The 18,184-nt window shown below is 44.8% G+C and overlaps 1 protein-coding gene across 4 annotated transcripts in view; it reads right to left on the bottom strand.

Moving 5' to 3' along the window:
* Positions 1-3,203: 3,203 nt before the first annotated feature.
* The window catches only part of ILRUN (inflammation and lipid regulator with UBA-like and NBR1-like domains), a 34,146-nt gene continuing 19,165 nt past the window's right edge, over positions 3,204-18,184 (bottom strand). For 2 of the 4 annotated variants that reach the window (XM_082330176.1, XM_082330175.1), the window contains exons 4-5: positions 16,053-16,381; positions 3,204-7,290 (exon numbers count right to left, since the gene is read on the bottom strand). In XM_082330176.1, the coding sequence (XP_082186302.1) occupies positions 7,255-7,290; positions 16,053-16,381 (365 nt within the window). In that variant the 3' untranslated portion in view covers positions 3,204-7,254. The other 2 variants (XM_082330173.1, XM_082330174.1) reach the window with 2 other exon arrangements.

Below are 18,184 nucleotides of genomic sequence, written 5' to 3'. Positions count from 1 at the left end.
GCACTTGACTGCTGGAAAAAACACACCGCTTGGTGAAGGAAAATAATTACGTCCTATCTCCAGCCCCAGGCTTGTTCAAACACCCTCAGCTTGAATAGCAACACACCTCAGCTGGGAGAAGACCCCAAGCAGCCCACTGGAGCCTCTGGGAAGCTGGTTATACAACTGGTTTTCTGCAGAAGGTGTTCAAACGTACAGCCCTGACCAACAGGAGCCAGGACTGCTGCCTCCGGGAAACTCATGAAGTGTAAAAGCCAAGCAGCGAGCTTTTCCTCTGCCTGGAGGATACCCCGTCCAGGTCAACCCCTCCACCCCGGTCCCAGCATCACCCTTTTCCCAACACTGTCACCATGGCAGAAGATGGAGCCATGATTTCTACGGTGTCACCGACTTGCAGCACAACTGAGTTGCCTCACAGGATGCTGCACTGGTTACTCCATTCATAAACAGGTGAAAAACGTACCTTCTTTTTCACCACTTAAGCTCTTTAAGTTATTGCGAAGGTATCACTTCTGCAGGGAAGACATAATCAAAACAAGGAAACACTACAAGTGAGACAGCTCTTAAGCCAGCCCTGCTCCACGCTGCTCTGCAGAGCTGAGCCCACAGCATTCGGTGGGGCAAACAAGGCTGGTCCTTACCCGCGCGTGCCATCTGCTTCCTCGCTCGGTATCCGCTGCCTGCTTTTACTACTCAGCTGTTTTATGAATGGGGTGCGAAACATTTGAGATTAGATTTCCTTAAATAATTTCTGTTTAACTGGGTATTTTCCAACTAACACACAGGCAGAGCACATGAACAACAGATTACAGGTTATAGGAGGCTTCCAGAGAAAGCCTATGCTAAAAGTTATTCCTGACCCCGCGTACGTACACGCAGTGGTTTCCCACTTGGCCTGTTAATATTTCACTGCGCATCCCCAAAGGATCTGCAGAGAAGCGAGAGCTGAGGGAAGAAGAGGTGAAGTGAGCACAAATCCCTGCCTTAGCCTCTTGCTGTGCACTGCAGGCTGTGTGCCACATGATTTAGTGGACATAGCAGGTAGGAGGTGGGGAGGGAGAAAAAAAAAAAAAAATCACAAAAATCTGCTCTTTTCTTCTCTGCTGCAGTCACAGCTGCGCTCCTGGAAGGCAGGGTGCTTGCTGGAGCCCTCCAGCCCCCGCCTGCAGGTACGAGGACAGGCAGCGATGCCCTGGAGGTTCTGGAGCACAACCCGCGCTTTGCTCTGCAGTTGGCCAGGCAAGCGGGGCACCCTCCAGCCAGAGGCATCGGCAAAGAGGAGCATGGGCACGCAGCGAGGCCAGGGGGACGGTGCCGTTCAGTCCTGGGCACTAGCCAGCACGCTGAGCATGCCTGTAATTCATCACACACAACGCATGCAGCAGAGAACATCCTCCTGCCTACCGCGACATTGCTTCAGGGACCAAAAAAAGCTGCTTAAAAACAGAATTATTTTTATAACTTTTAATGGACAATGATCTGGTTCCCCTAAAAAAATTAGCAAGCAGAAAAAGCAAACTCAAGCAGTTCATAGGTGACTGTGGCAGCCGTTTGACTTGGCCTCGTGCCTTGCCACCCTGCACCACACCCAGCCTCCATGCCGCGATCACGGTGGTAGGATGACCTCCATTATAGCAATCCCTCAAGTTATTTGCCTGCTCAGGAGATAGTATTAGAAGGTGCGATGGCATTGTCCTGTACTGGCAAACTTCAACAGGTTGCAACCCTAAAGACAAACAGATTCTTTCAAGCAAAAATCTAGTAAATGAAAAGTTGGACAGAGAGAAGGGAGGCAATCCTAACCTACCCAAACAGATTCGTCTTAAAGACACCTGTGAGCACCAAGAGCTCAAGGGGTGCATTCTTTTCAAGGCACAAAATAAATACCCGTAGGCACAGGCAGCAGGATGTCTGTTCCCAGTGAGGCTTTCCGTCAAACTTCAACAGCACATGAAAGCTCCAGGCATTTATTCAAATGTTAAAAAGCAAACGCAGCACACACGTATCGAGGCTTCTTGCAAGGATTAGGAACAAAGTCACATGTAAGCAAAAGAATAGCTTCAGCTAAGCTACTCCACAATACAGTTTATATAGGCAAATGTTTGGGCTGGGTGCCCCGAGTGGTAAGGGCTCGCTTGGGAAACAGGATCAGCCCCAGATGACCACGCAAGTGCCCACCAAAGCAGAGACCTTCGCGTGGCCCCATCCTGATATACAGGAACATTAGATATTCCCTTGGCGACAGTAAGAAACGGAAATTAAAACCCAAACTTCCTTCATTCAAAATTCCTCTCCTGCCTCACGAAACAGCAGGTCTGACCTGTTGCTGTTTGAAGCCTGAAGCATCACCACACACTGCACCAAGGCCCTGCATAGCGCCGGGATGCGAACAAGCCACGCAAGGAGCATTCAGGCACCTGCCTGTGGCTGCGGCATTGCTCTGTGCTGGTGACCCCCGCATGAAGAAGGCTAAAACCAGACTTCCACTCCTCCTCACAACTGCACCCTGACCTCTCGGTGCCACCTCCCCTCCTGCTTCAGCCCCGATTACAGCTGGACCGTGCCGGCAGCACGCAGCCGAGCGGTGCCTGCCTCCACCGCCTCTACCACCCAGCCGGGGCACCGGCGCGGTGCTGAGCCCCAGCCAGCGCCAGCGCAGGCAGCATCATTGCGGAGAAGTTACCTGACCTTATAACGAGGGACATCCACTGCCGACACCGGTGAATGGGTGGCAGCCACACGCTGTAGCAGTCTGTACGGGCACTGTGCACCCAGTGCAGCCCCGGTGGGAATCCTCCTCCAGAAATGGGTGCTGCGGTGAGCCCCCTCCCTTCCGCACAGGCTCTCCTGCCCCATCGCCTTTCGCACAAAAAAATCTGCATGGGCCTCTCGGCCATCCTGCCCATCCACCTGGCCTGGAAAGGTTGTTTGGTAAACTCAATATGCACTGAATTTGGGTTTTTTGTGGCTGTGGGGTTTTCTTTGGGGGGGGAGGGGTTTTTTTTTGTTTGTTTTTGGTTGGGTTTTTTTAAGTGATTTGGGCTAAAGAGAGGGCTAGAACTGGGTTTAAGGACACTGTGCCTTAGTGTCTGGAGACACCCTGGAGATAGAAGTAAGTTGGGTACATTTAACTACAAGATGACAGATTCAGAAGTTTTTGCAGCTTCAATAAAACTCTCAACAGCTATAGAACATTTTTTTTCTGTGTTAATTTAATCATACAAATATTCATTTATACATTAAGGAAAAAGCTTCCTTTATTTTGACCCCAAATGTGCTATCATAGGACTTCTCCCAGACTCAATGAGGCAACACACCATCCTGTTCTACACATGCACTCCCCCCAGAGAGAATAGACAGGCTGCAGAACCACCCACGCACTCACACACGAAAAAAAATTAAACACACAACAGAAACCCAGACGTGGGACAGCGTGCATTTCCTAACCCTGCGGGCTCCAGCTGCTCTCGTGCCCACGTGCTCTCCGACCGCACGGCTTTGCCCCTCGGTGGCGGAGCCGCCTCTTCCAAACCTCGGAGGGGTCCGAATCCAACGCTCCCGAGATGTGGGCAGCAGATTCCAGCTCCCCCCAGCCCCTCATGTGGCGCTGCCAGTTTTGGGCTGGTCCTAGGGATATCGTGCTCCAGTTTGCCTAGGCTGCCGTTGCTGAAGTTGCATTAGCGATACGGTTCCACATCCGTAGTGGCTCATGCTTGACACAGGGATCCATTTTAGAGACCATCAAAGATGTTCTGCGTTACCTTTTTTCTTTTGGAGGGGCGGGGGGGTAAGGAAGATCTCTCTTTCACTCCTCAAGACTTCAGGACAGATGGGTGTTAACCAGACCGGAGCCATTGCAGCCTCTCTGTCGCTGCACCCTCCCATACTAGTGGGTACCAGCCCCATCCCTGCCCCAGTCAGGAACACCAGCCTCACTGGGGGTAACAGTCTCTTCACTGGTTCACCAGTCTCAACCCGGTAAGGATTTCCTCCCATTTCTAACAGGCCTGAGTTCTGTCTGCGTAACTCACCTGGATCGGGTTATCCGAGCCACCGCACGCACTTCAGGCTCACCAAAATATTTGGCATTCAGCACTTCTGAAAAATCAGGCCATTTGTTTCACGTATCTGATGTTAAGACTCCGCGAGTTTGAATGCATCAGCCCTATGGAAACCAATGCAATCACAGTGCCCTGAAGTCGCCTGGAAAGAGCTTTGCTGAATACATCTCAAATCCCCCTATTTAAAAGCTGGAAACCTGACAGCAAGAGCAATTTGAGGGCTGGCTGCACCACTAAGCTCCAAGGAACCAGAGGAGATAAAACCACCTTTGGCCTCAGTGAAACAGTTTTTACTCGAGGAAAAACCCAGAGGTAGAGCAACCACTAATTTAAACGTTCTTCCACTGTCACAGCCAGGGTTACAACCCCAACCCTCAAAGCATCCAGAGCTCTGTGCCCTTGTTTGCAGAGAGGTCCACTCAGCTACCTGGGGAAGAGCGGTGATGTGAGCAGCAAGAGGCTGCAGATTTCAGCAGCAACTCGGATCTGGCCCTGCCTTTCTTCACACCCTGGAGTAAGTGACCCTTGTCACAAGGACACCACGGACTGAGAACACTCAGGAGAGAGAATTCAAGTCTGTGCAGAACAAGTGTGCCTTCTGAGAGGGAAAGCACATGACTACTTGGGGTGCATGCAAGATTTTTTTTCAAGGAAAAGGAAAAATTCAGTCTTAGGAAGAGCACAGGAACACAAATGTGGCAGCCATTATATACGGGAGCGGCATATGTGGCTGGGAGCAGAAGAAAGCCAGCGTGGGGGTATCCGAGTTGAAGGGTCTCCCAGATGCCACAGCTGACACAAGGCAAGGTTGCAGCACCAGCTATAACATACAGACTCAGATCTTAATTCCCGCCCCCCCTTCCACTAAACAGCTGATAAAAGGAGCTAATAAAGATAAGGAATCACCTCGTCACTTGGACAAACAGCAGTCTCCAGTGTTTTAGACGCCTTCAGAAGGGAAGCGGCAGTGTTGCAAGAGGTGTGATGGTCAGGTACGCGGTCATGCCTTCAGAGCTTGTCATACAAGCCACCTGCTCAGAAAGGAGGGAGCGAAGAAAGAATCCACTTGCCCACACTACACTACAGCAATGCAAATCATTCCCTAGACTGAATGCTAAAGGAGATAACTAATCCAAGGCAAAATGTTGTTACAGGACAAGAACCAAACACTGCAGCTGCACTGAGCAGCGCAGCACCACCTTCCACAGGGTCACTCTGGAGCTTAACACTCACCCAGCTCTAGCAAGCTGCCAAGAAAGACCCGGGCGCTCACCAAACTGCAAGCGCAAATGGCTAGCAGTCCAAATCCTGCAGTGCCTCCTTCTATGCAGATAATTTCTATGTTATACTTGTTTCTCCCAGCAAACAGATTTTTGAAGGCAGACTTCAGGTAACAGCGACCTTTAACAACTGAACCTCTGAAATCCAAACAAAAGTTATCGCTCAATTCTTCCTCTGTTGGATACAAGGAACTCCCACTGTCCTCCACAAGATCCATCTGTATGCACTAAGATAAGAGAGTCCTTGGTGGCTGCAATGAAAATGAATCCCCCATTCAAAACCAATCAAGAAAATACAAGTCAAGAGCAATCAGCGTAAAGCCACGCACCATGCAGCAAGCCTGTGCTCTGCTCCAACAAGGAGAACAAGAGTCTCCACTGGAAACATCTGGAAGAAGGTAGTAGGAGCTTTGAATATTGCTGTATCTTTGGCAGATGGCTGTTCCAGCCTTGTTCGCGTTTCGGAATGAGACTGTGTCCTCTCACCTCACTCCCCTTCAGCAGGATTTGTGGCGACACAGCACCTCAGAAATCCACCACAGCACTCGAGGCCACTCTCCCTCCCCTCACACTGGACTTCCCAATCCATAACTGGAGGAAAATACATTGGAGGAACAGCAGAGGAACCGCCGAATCTTTAGAGGAGTGATTCCTCCTCTAATACCAAGTCCTGGAGAGCCCATTTAGAAGGTAAGAGTCTCAACAAAGCTACAAGCCAGGACGATAAAGGCGAATGAATACAAGGCGACAGAGTGGAATCCAGCTGATGATGCTAACCTCTTGCTCTGCATTCAAAAATGCAAACAATTAGCCTCTAAGCTAATACTTCATCACAGGAGAAATGAATTCAAACTTATGCTCTATAAGAGAGAGATGGGAGATGCAAAATTAAAAGGACATGACTTTTTTAAAGCTTTGCAACTACTACCAAGTGAATTACAGCTACAGAAAAAGAGTTTCCTCTTGGCACAAGACTGATACGCTTGCTTGGTTGCTCTAGGCACAGCTAGTGTACATCAAGAGTTAACAAAAAGGTATTTTAAAATGCTAACCACATAGGACAGCTCTGGAACTTCAACAACTCTGTTTCTTATTAATATGGGTGTGTATTTGCGTGTAATTCATGTACAAGGGGAAGGGAAATAAGCCCTCCATGTTATCCTAGAAGTCCCAGAGTTTTTCTCTCCAACTTTGATACCGAGACCTGGTCTTCAGCCTGGTTTCCAATGACATGCAGGACAACTAACAGTAACACCCAAACCAAAAAGGGGGGGGAAGAAATAAGAGAAGATTAAAAAGTTGGTAACTAAAAACCAGCAGATGATATTAAAAATGCAGAGCTGGGTGCAGACCCAACCTGTCATTAAAAAATGTCCAACAAAAAGAAGTCACTGCACAAACCCCAGAGGATGCTAAGCAGATTCCCATTCGGTAGCAAGCAGAACATGACAGTTCCATAAAAATGCACGCTGTCCCTTATTTAAAAAAATATGAACAAGAAACAAACAGAAATTAAACATTTGCTCAAACTACAACCGGTCTGTAGGCAAAATATTTTTTTTTTTTAAAGATGGCTTTTTCATTTTCATTTTTTAAACTTCTTTTTAAGCTACCTAATTATGTGTGAGCATGATTTCTAAAAGAACCCCATGGTGTTGGTATATTTTCTTTCTCATAGCATTAAACAACACTCCTGAAATCCAGCATTCACACATGCATACTTAGATTTCGTATTTTCCTCTGGAAACAGCTAGTCTTAAGTTACTGGGCTTTTGTTTTTTCTTCTTTATCCAGAACACGGAGGCAGAGAAGGGGGGTCCATGTTGTGTCTGTCTGCCACATGAATCCCCCTCCCTTCCCCCAAAAGTCAGTTCTTTGTTAAATTCTCCTCTTGTCGATACCCGTTTTGTGTTTTAAGACTGTCCGAAGGGATAAGGACCGTGGAAACCCTGAAAGAAAGTTGGAGACATAATCAATTTCAATAGGCAAGAAATAAAATTGATCAGCGTATGCCTTCAAATACTGACCATCCCATCCCAGTACTTCCAAACCAAATGCAACCCTTTACCCACCAACATGACCTTTGCTGTCCAGCCTTATGAAACACTCTTAAAACACAGGTTTTGGTGTTTGTAGCTGGTTTCCCCAAAGATGTCAGGTGTTATCTACTTACCTCTTTCAGGTTCTATTTAGGCCAGGTAATAGCCAGGTGTTACTGGGCCACAAACTAACTTGCAGTGATTTTCTGCACCAGAGCAAAAATCCCCTATAGATCTACAATACCTGCAAGGCCAAGCAACTGCAGTTTCACAAGTCTATTCTAAAGATTACAGCAAACAGTTAAGTAAGAGGCTGTAACTGGGAGAAGGGTCTGTTTAGGAACAAAAAAAAAAACCCAACAGGATTTGGCAATCCACGCTCCCACAACTGCCACTTTTGCTCTCTCAAGATAACAATATATGCTTTCCTCAAGTGAAAATCAACCACAACGTTTAACCAAAAAAATCAAAATGCTTACTACAGAATCCATTTTCCCTCCTTTACATCCTGAAGTGCATCACCTAAATGACAGATCTAGTACCAGGTCTCAAATTAACAGGAACTCCTTTCTGTAATTTCTGTTGTTCAAATCAGCTATCCAGGGTTTCATCAGGAAGCAAAAGAAAGCGACCAACAGGCAGGCAAGAGATCTCTCAAGTCACAGGGATACAAAGTTTGTCATAATGATGAAGATACAAACCACACACAATCTTCTTGTAAGATCCAGACACATACTCAGGTTAGAAGCAAGACAAGGGAGAAAAGCTCATTATAGTTTATTGTCAAAGCTGGAAGACCATTATGCAAATGTTTTTTTTAGCACAGTCCAGCTTCTTTCCAGCATGCTGATGAGTAAGACAGCAGAGAGCCCAATTAGCACAAAGCCATTCTCGGTCTTTAAGCAAAGCTCTGACTTCAGTTTTCACCATTTTGCCTTTAACAGGGCAAGTCTCAAAGGAAACGCCGTTTCCTGCATGTTCTCCTACACCTCTGACAACCTCGCTGCGTGAGCTAGAGCCACGAAGCAATGGGTCTCTAACGTGACTTGTATAAAGAAAGTACCAACCTCATTAGCTTAAGCCCCATTGCAAAAACCCAAGTTCAAGAGCTCTGTTGTATATCTATGTTCTAAAGGAAGTGCTATAAGAAGCCTATAATCTTGCTACAGCTGGTGAGAAACAGTTAATTCTTTAGAATATATCAGGTGGCAAAATACAAGACAAGGTAAAATGAAGCATCTATCAGCAGCTCTCAAAATTCAACCAAGAGAGGATTAAAGACAATTAAACAGGAATCTCGGGAACCACGTGGGAAGTACAGAAGACTGGAAATTGCTGTTTGCAGACAGAAATACATGCAAGTGATGGAAAAACAAACACGCTTCTACCCTAGGAATATGCTGCACTCCCAGTTTATAAAGCAAGCTTTTCAAGAGATAACACCCAGCAGAGTCCAGCACAATAGTTCACCTCAGAAAGGAGAAGCTCCCACCAAAATCAAGAGACTGAGATATTCAACATTTCTGAAAAATTCAGTCACTGAAACAGGGAGAAGGGGAAGAGCAGAAGAGAATCATTAAAATAATGTGAATGGGTCACAAAAAACCCCAAAGGACACAGAAGGAAAACAATGTTACCACCAAGATCCTAAGCAGTCTCACCTGAAAGGGGTTAAGCTATTGCACTTATTGCTCTACAGAAGAAAAACGGGATTTGTTGCCGATTACCTGTACAGACCCATTTGCCAGAATTTGCTTCATCTTTTAGTTACCTGCCCATAAGGCTTTGTTTGCAGATGCCGACTGGCAAGCACTCGCAAGCCTCACAAGAGTGGTTTAAACATCAGCTGCTCCCAGCTGCCCGCTGCCTCTGCTGGGGGCTACCGACCGCACGGCGGAGCCAGCCGCGTACCGTTCCTGTACTTCACAGCTTATGTCGCAGGCAAAACCTTGTTGATTTAATTTGTGCGCGCCGTAAGCCAAGACATCTGCATCACCCCATGACATAAAAGAATTAACACAGTTAATCAGTACACAGTCCAGGTCCTCAGCTTAAGTCAGACATGAGAACAGTTCATTAGTCTTTTTGTATGCAGAGAGAGACCCTGTGAAGTGGCTATTAACCTTGTTTTCCAGGAAACCCTCTGGATCTTCAGATACTGTTTTCTGTAGTATCTAATTTAAAGCTACACAATTATGCTAATCATGTTAATTAAAACCAGAATTTAGCTCACCTTCAGAGTGTCAGATTACTAAGTGTATCAGTAAGTATATCAGTAAAGTACCAGCTTTGTACCACTTGCTACACTGCACTTCACAGGCTGACATCTCTAGATGAGCTTCGCTCATGAGCCATTCCAAGAACAGCCCCAGAATCTGTGACCAAGGTTAGCTTCTCCTGCTGCAATGAATTTCACCAAGAAGAAAAAGCCCAAAATCTTTGCTCTTGGGACTGCCACTCTTCACTGCATTTCACTTACCCGTGAGATTTATTAGTGTACACAAGAACTTATGAAATTAAAACCCACTTGTTTCTTTTCTTTAAGATCGAGTGTAGACTTGGTTTAACATCCGACCCTGAGCAAGAAACTTCCTCCCCTTTGTGAAATGAGAATACTTTCTTTCTTCTTCCTCAATAAGATGCAAGCTCTCTGCAGAGCAATTGTTTCTCATTACCTTTATTCAACATGCACACTGTAACAGTGTCTTGATACCTGAAAACTTCAGTTACTGCTGCAATGCAAATACCAAAATCCATTATATGACATTTTCAAGCATAATTATCCCTTGTATGCAATGTTTTACATCATAAACATGCAAAAATAATTCTGCATACAATTGCAGTTTTTCTGAGTTATTTCAGCTGAAGAATTATTCACACTATTTTTGGTGAATTCCCTTCTATTCTCAAAATGAGATCACTGTCTTTATGAAAAGCTCAGCTGCAGCTTTGCAAATTTACTTTCAGTTCTTCCAATATCTTCCACAGAAGTAATTGCTAACTTGCTAGTGGAAGCATACTTGCCATTCATACAGATAAATATGTGAGAACAGAGGACCATGTTTTTTCAAGAAAAGACTCTACATAAAAATTATTGGTGTAAATTATCATTTGACTTCTGTATCTAGAAGGGAATTGAAATGTTTGGGAAAGTTAAAAGGTCTCTGTAAATACTGAGCTCTTTAAATGAAGGCACCTGTGCTAGAAATAAAACGAAGATTAAGTTAATCTTTCATAAACCATCACAACACAGGCTTTCAAATAGCTATCTTTATTTCACCTTTGTGACTGAGTCAAGATCAATAGAAGGTACACTTCAAGAGAGACAGGAGTTTCTGATGCACAGCTGCAAAGCAATACAGGCGTCTCCCAGTGTACACTGACAGTAGCATCAGACAACGCTACAAGTCCCCGGTTCCTCGCCACCTCCTGGGCCACTCCTAGTCAGTGCTGCTCCAAACTACGCAGCGTTCTCTTGACTAACTTACGTAAACTGAACACAAACAGAAGAACAAAGTATTGAGCACTTTTTTTTTTTATTCCATGCATGCTGTGCAAACATGGCGTGGCAGTTAAGACCACCAGGAAGTTAAGAAGAACCTTCTCACAGTGCAGCCGCTCGCAGGGCTGGTTTAGATGCACACAGCTGATGAAGTACATGAGGGCTCAGGTTAAGTTACCATGCAACAACTTAGCTCTTGTAACTTAATCAATGGCGTGCTTTTAGTCTGCAGAGATAAAAGAACAGGGAAACTCTGTTGGCCTGCAATGGAGCAAAGTTAAGCTAAAATCAGATTATCTCCCATTTCCCACAGTCCAAAAGCACACGGACTGTCGGTTTTCATGGATGAGCTAACATGCAGCATCCAAACACATTAGTCTTTCACCAGATAAGCAAACCAGCTCATGCAACATCAGTTTAGCCTGCAGATGCTATGCAGCAGTCTGGCTGTCAAAGAGCAGCTACGGTAGTTTTGAGTCCAACGTTCTCCCACTTTGTTCTAAATGAATTTAGCCACGTGGTAACTAGCCCAGTTTGAAGCCCAGATACCAGGATGGAAGGAGCTTGTCTTCTACATGGATGCAAACATTTCTGGGGCACCTTCCTTACCCACAAATATAGTTTGGTACCCAAATAGTTTCCAGTGAAAACATTTCTGTCTAAAGTTTACAGAGTTACTCCAAAAATACGCAAATTGGAGTGCCCTGGTTTGGAAGAAGCACGCATCTAGAAGGAGCAGCAACTTTAAACTCAGAGAGGGGAAGCCACTTAAAGGCTCTAAGAATAGAGAGAGGTTTGGTTTCCCGTTAAGTACAGAAAGCTGTCAAGTAGCATGGATCACAGTTCAGCTCCACACCGAATGAAGTAAGATGGGGAGCATAAATACAGCAGGAAAAAAGGTGTTAAGATTTTAATTTTGTGAACTCCAAATATGTTTATATTTCATTGGTCTTTTAAGAGTAGCATGAGTAACAAACAGAACAGATTAATACCAGACAAGCTGCAGAACGCCCTTTGCTATGGCAGTGACTATGCAAATTGTTCTGTATGGGCAAATCCTTGCAGGATCAGAACTTCTACATGCAGTTTTCTGCATTACACAGAAAGCAGTAATTCCTCAGTTCATATGGGCAACAGATTTAGAGATATGTACATTTTATATATAGGTGACAAGTACAATCTGAATGTCAGTATATGGCTATCCACTTCAGATCTTTTTAGACATTTAAACCTGTACGTTTCTTTCCTTAGTTAAGAAATTTAACTCTAACTCCACAGGCACCGTAAGACTGCATCTTGCGCTTTTAATGTAAAAGACTGTCACAAGAGAGCAGCAATGACCTCGACGGTGTTGCTATGAGACAGGAGTGAGTAAATAGAAGGAAGCTATATTAGCCTCATCTCTCTCGAGAATACAGAGAGAAAGCGACTGCCAAAGAGGAGAATAAAATACCCGTGCATGGGTATATCTGGACTCTAATACAGCTCATCCCTATACTGAGATAAGCATCCTATCCTGCACTTAAGCACGCCTTTAATTCTAAGAACATGCAAAAACTCCACTGGGAATAGATATAACAACAACACGCTTAAAGCAATGTCCTGACCAGAGACCCTGATCTACAACCTTCCAGCAGTTTATTTGGTAAGGTGAGCAGGGCGGACCCAGGGAAGGCATACACTACAGCAGGAATAAAGATCACAATCAGTTTGTTTCAACCATATCACAGGTTTCATCTTATCTGCTCATAGGGAATTCAGCATCTTGTTTTGTTTGTTTTGCTTTTTCCTAGGAAAGTTTGTTTCACTGAGCAGAGCATCCAAAGCATGTACTCTATGCTGCTGTATAAAAGCATTTTGAATGTTTCCATGTGAGAAACACTGATATACTTGTCTTATCCAGCAGCAGATGGCACGTCAGTATCACCAAGATCCTGACTCCAATGGGGAATTTCAGAGGACAAGTCACACCTGCTCCGTTGCACCAGAGGGAGAACTAACACAGACAAGGTCTGGCAACTTCTAGTAGGTTTTACAGCTGCAGATGCCAGAAACTGCTAGTTTTAGCTCAAAGATTTAATGGTCTCCTGCAACTGCATGACTGGGGTTCTCCACATTCTCTTGGCAGAGAGGAAGCCTCCACAGTGATCCAAGAAATACTTAAGGGTTTATATTACTTCTAAATACAGGACACAGGCCCTTTTGAACACCTTAACTAGACCTTACCCGTCCCCTTTGCTATATCTCACCAAATGGTGTGTCAAACGTGACTAAGGATTCACTCCATTCTCCGGGCACATAAAAGCAGACAAAACTATTAGAGGTCCTGCCCAAGATAAATAAAATCCAGGAATCCTAATGTGCAAGTACATAACCAACCCACAGGAATCTTTTGTCTGCTCCTAGAACTTGAAATAAAGCCTTTCACATCAATATTCAATCACAAGACAACAGCTCCAAATGTAGTAGTTTTCTTTCCCCCTCTCAAGCAGCAGAGTACAGGTCAAGTCCCTGGGGAAGATGGGCCAGATATAGCTTTTCCTAACAGGTACTGGAACACCATCTGCTGATCGGGTGGCTTAATACTTTTGACATCATCTCCAATAAGCTCTTTTCCTCTTAAGTGGCACCCCCAGCTGGGGATACTGCTTACACATTACCCCTTTTAAGAAAAAAAACAGATATCTTCTCTTCCAGATTGCAGGAAAAAGGCATGCGGTAGTGTTAGACCTAAACCAGAGAAGGTGAGCATGTTCACCTGGCGATTTTAAACGAGACCACGTATTTAGGATGTCAAACCTACTCAAGCTTGTTCACTACAGAAACAATATTGTACCAATATGAATAATAAGTCTGTGGCAGAATGCCTCCTGCCCTGGACAGGAAGGGCAAGGCTGGAACAGGACTGTGATCTTCAGACCTACCTTAACAATGGCCTCCAAAGGAAAAACTAACTGTTTTATTATGTCATAAATAGAAACACTGTAGTAGATACAAAAAACCTCAAAAATCAATGAACTTTCACATACACCACCCCATCTCCAAAAAGGACCATAAAGTTACCCCTTCTGAAGCAAGCAAGAATCAAAATTTCTGCTTTTATCTCAAATAATCCACCTCTAATCCACCCAAGAATATTCTGCAAATACAAAAAGAGACAAAAAAACCCAAAACAAAAACAACAACAAAAAAAAGGGAGAAAGGCCACCTACCCTACATCTGAGGTTAGATTATAATGGCTCACATCTCGCAAGAGTACTGATTGTGAACTTTGGGTTACTAGCTAAACCAGCTTGCTTAAATTTAGTGAAATCCTCTCTGGTAGTGCTTTCCTCTCCTTTTTGGCTTTTCTTTTCAGTATAGCTGATCTTTGCTATGTCCTCTGCACCTCCAATAGGTATCGGTTTCTTACACCTACGTTCTTAGAAAAGACAAAGCATCTACTCAGCCAAGAGATCCTGTTGGTACACCTTACCTCCTGGTGCCCACAGCACTCCCCTCTCACTAGGAAGGGTAAGGATATATACCACAGGGAGAGACCTAGTGAAAACTGAAGGCCACGTTACTGTCAAAACCTCACATCCAGAATTTCTACACAGGAACTTTCTCAGAAGTGCGTATATTAGCAGTTCCACATCTATCCACCTGCAAGTGCAAATCAACTACGAAGCAATTGCCAAGCTCTGCACTCAGAAAACAGGCAAATGAAAAAAAAAAGCCACCTCCAGCCTAAAGCTGACCACCAAAAGTGGAATTGAGTTTTCCCACCTAAATGAAACCTAGTATTTTAGCTATGAAAGGCTTAGGTAAGTCCACTATCTCAAAGCTGTACTTAGTAACTGATTTGTATTTTTCATCAACTGAGACACAGTTGTTACCAATCTTTGCTGGGATACGTACAACAGCGAGCCACAGAGCAGTACTCCCCACCTGAAGCACCTGAGATAAAGTTTATGCAGAGAAGCTCTATCGGTATATGGACAGCCTCTGCAGTCAGACAACGGAACACCGCTACCCACCAAGCAACCACTAAAAGGCAGTGACTTTCAGTCACTGCTTATTCAGGTTGTATTTGAACTGATAGGTGAAAGGCTTTATTTTTTTAATCATTTCCTAAGCCATCCATTTCACTTTTAGTGAGCAAGAATCTTGAAGCAGGAGCCGATACAGCTTATAGCAATTTACCTTTGGGGTGCAAAACACAAAAAGGGTGATTGGTAGTCTGTCAAACAGTTAATCCCGCGCATGCCATCAGTAAAAAAATGCATAGCCCTGGTGCAAAGTAGGTCACTAAAATATGATCCACTGGTAGCAGACAGGCAGTTCATCCAGTTAGGAACTAAAGTGCTGTAGGTGAACTAACATTAGGGCTTTATTAAGTCATTCAGCAACCAAGTGTTATTGTCCTACACAGCCTGCTTAAAGTACAGTAAAGCATTTTTAAAGGATTTTAAAAATCAAACTAGTTTGACATACGACAGTACACACCTACACATACTGGCTGCATTAACAGGTGGATTCTGAATTGTAAATAATCCTGCAATTCATTTTTCACACACAAGCAAATAAAAACAGTCAAAATATCACTCAGACTCATATAGCATCCACCAAGCAAGCTTTTGAGAGAGATTTAAAGTAAAGATAATTTAAAAGTCACCTACAATTATAAACAAGACAAGGACACAGACAGGAATAGTCCTTTGATTGACTGTTCCTGACAGGTAGCTTCTGGGATCAAAATGTTGAGCTCTGTAGTCTTCCCACACCAGCTAAAAAGAAGTTATCTGGTTAACCTTGGTGTGGTTATTTTTTCTCTTTTCAAAATTAAGTAAAACTCAGGAGCACATCTAGAGAGATATTTTGACTTATTTGCACACGCAACCGGAGCAGGCTCCAGCCACTAATAGTTACAGCACCCAGACAAGATTATATAAATTTTAAGAAGGACTTGAAGCAAAAACAAAAAGGTGGATCTGGTAGAGTCTATCAGAGGCAAAAATATTTTAATATAACATGAGGAGTTGGCAGAGTCAGACAGTCAAATTCAAAACCTTCCTTAGCAGGTCTGGCAGAAGCAGAAGGGAAGGGCTTTGCAGTTTGTAACGAAGAACTATTACATACATCACAGTCTCATCACCTACCCATTCTCCTGTTCTCCCAGGGCACCTACCTTACTGTATGTCACTACCGACAAGTTGTTCGAGTGACTGCTGGGGGAGAGGTTTACAGAGTTTTGTGACAGTCCATTCTGATCTTGTTCAATTTGGTCGGGAGCAGGCCCCCATGTGTTTTTGCTGATTGTGCCTAGCTCGGAACCCCCAGGGTCTTTTAAGTTGTTTTCATCTGGTTGCCTGTTCTTCTGCGGAGAGGCGAATGGGTTAAAGTTTCCTTCTACCTTGCGATGCGGTTGCGTGTTGAACTCTGTTTCAAAGGATGACAGCTGCTGTGTTACACCTAGAAGTCCTCCAACTTCCACGCTGAGGATCACCCAGATGACATCTGTGGAAAAAGACAGACACTCGGGTTGTCACCAGATGGAATTTATGAAGAAGGGGCGGAAGGAGAAAAACAGAACATGAATTTCATCCTTTACAATAGCAAGAAAAAAAAGACTGATTGTTTAAAATACATTTTTATGAAGCATCAGAAGTACTGGTTAAACACTAATTTAGTGTCCAATCTTTCAAGAAAACCAGGAAAGTTTTACTCCTACTGAACTTACATGAACCAGCTAAGAACATATAAAAAACAAACTGACATGACAACTTGAAGCTCCACACTTCAGATTACCAATAGGATGCACTGAAAAAAGAAAACCTGAAGTGACTTTATCCAAAGCTACACAGCAAGACTGAAATGAGAGCCAGGAGATATCACTGCCAGTCTTCTATTCTGATGGTAAAGAAAAGGCAATGTTTTTTGTTTAGCTTTGAAAGGCTTGACTACTAAAATAAAACAACAAAAGGGTGACTTAGAAGGTAATTATGTTTATGAAAATTCACTGCAAAATAGCTCTGTTCCAGTTCCAAAACACTCACAGCAGGTGGATAAGATACCCAGGCTTGGTAGACTGCTACACGAATTCGCAAACTACTAGTTAGAATAAGAAACATATTTACAGTTCTTACCTAATGCGTGCCTGTCTCTTGTACATGGATAAGATTGTTATTTTACTTACCATTTCATTTACACTTCATGCAAACATTATGGCCTATTTACATAAATACATTTCTTGGTATGTATCCAAATTCAGGTGGGTTTTTTGGTGGTGTGTTTTTTTTGGTTTTTTTCTCTCCACCTCTCCGTTAAATGTGCCCCAGTTTTGTTTTGCAGCATGGAGAGCGAGAATTAAAAAGAACAGCAGCAATACCTTATCTCAGCAGACCTAGTAACAGCACCTCACGTCACAGGTCATTGTTTCCAGGTTTTCTGCAGTCAAGTGGTAACCTACAAGGGGCTCTTTCGTGCTGCCTCTGCTGGCCTGGCGGAGAAGCCAGCAGGTACTTTTGCTGTCCGGTTTTACCACCATCGCTTCTCAAGCAGCATTAACGCACTCAAGCTCTCCTTCCAGTCCCTCCCCGGGTTTAACAGGGCCGGGCTCATTAGTTTGCATCTTACGACCCCGTTAAAGACAGGGGGATTTTACCTCACAAAAATACGACTTGCTTAGGGACCCCCAGCCCCCTGGCAGGGCTGTAACCCCCCGATAAACACCACTGGGGCTCCACAACAGCCCCGGCCCCCGCGCCCCCCCCCGCGCCCGCTGACCCCTCCCGCGGCCGCGCCGCCCGCAGCGCAGCGGCACCGCGGCGCCCCCTGCTGCCCGCCCGCGGCGCCGCGCACGCCCGGCCCGGGCCGGCCGGGCCCCTCGCCCCCGGCCCCTCGCCCCCGGCGGTAGCCGAGCCGTGCCGGGGTGAAAAACCACCGGGCGACAGCCCCGGCCGCTTGCCAGGCCCTCACACAACTGTTGGGCCTAACCTCTGGGGGATAACTAGCATAAAATCCATTAACTGTATGGCAGGGGAAGGGCATCTGTGACTCAAAGCTCAGTAGCCAAAGGGATTTTAATTTGTAGATCGTTTTCTTTCAAAGTGTGCAACTTCAGGTGAAGTTCAGTAAGATCTTAAACTGTCAGCAGCTGGGAAAGCCTCGGCTTTATAAACGCACAGGCCTGTGGCAGGCAATGCAAGCCGAACAGGCCTTTCAACCTGTGCAGAATAATTCATGCCCTTTCTTCAAGGACAAGTTACATCCACTTTTGACGCCGAAGAGTCGTACATTTGCTGACAATTCTGACAAAAA

The sequence above is a fragment of the Platalea leucorodia genome (genome assembly GCF_965183815.1).
Source record: "Platalea leucorodia genome assembly, chromosome: 19".
Classification (NCBI taxonomy): domain Eukaryota; kingdom Metazoa; phylum Chordata; class Aves; order Pelecaniformes; family Threskiornithidae; genus Platalea; species Platalea leucorodia.
The sequence above is the reverse complement of the archived record's forward strand: the minus strand, read 5'-3'. Positions and strand labels throughout refer to the sequence as shown.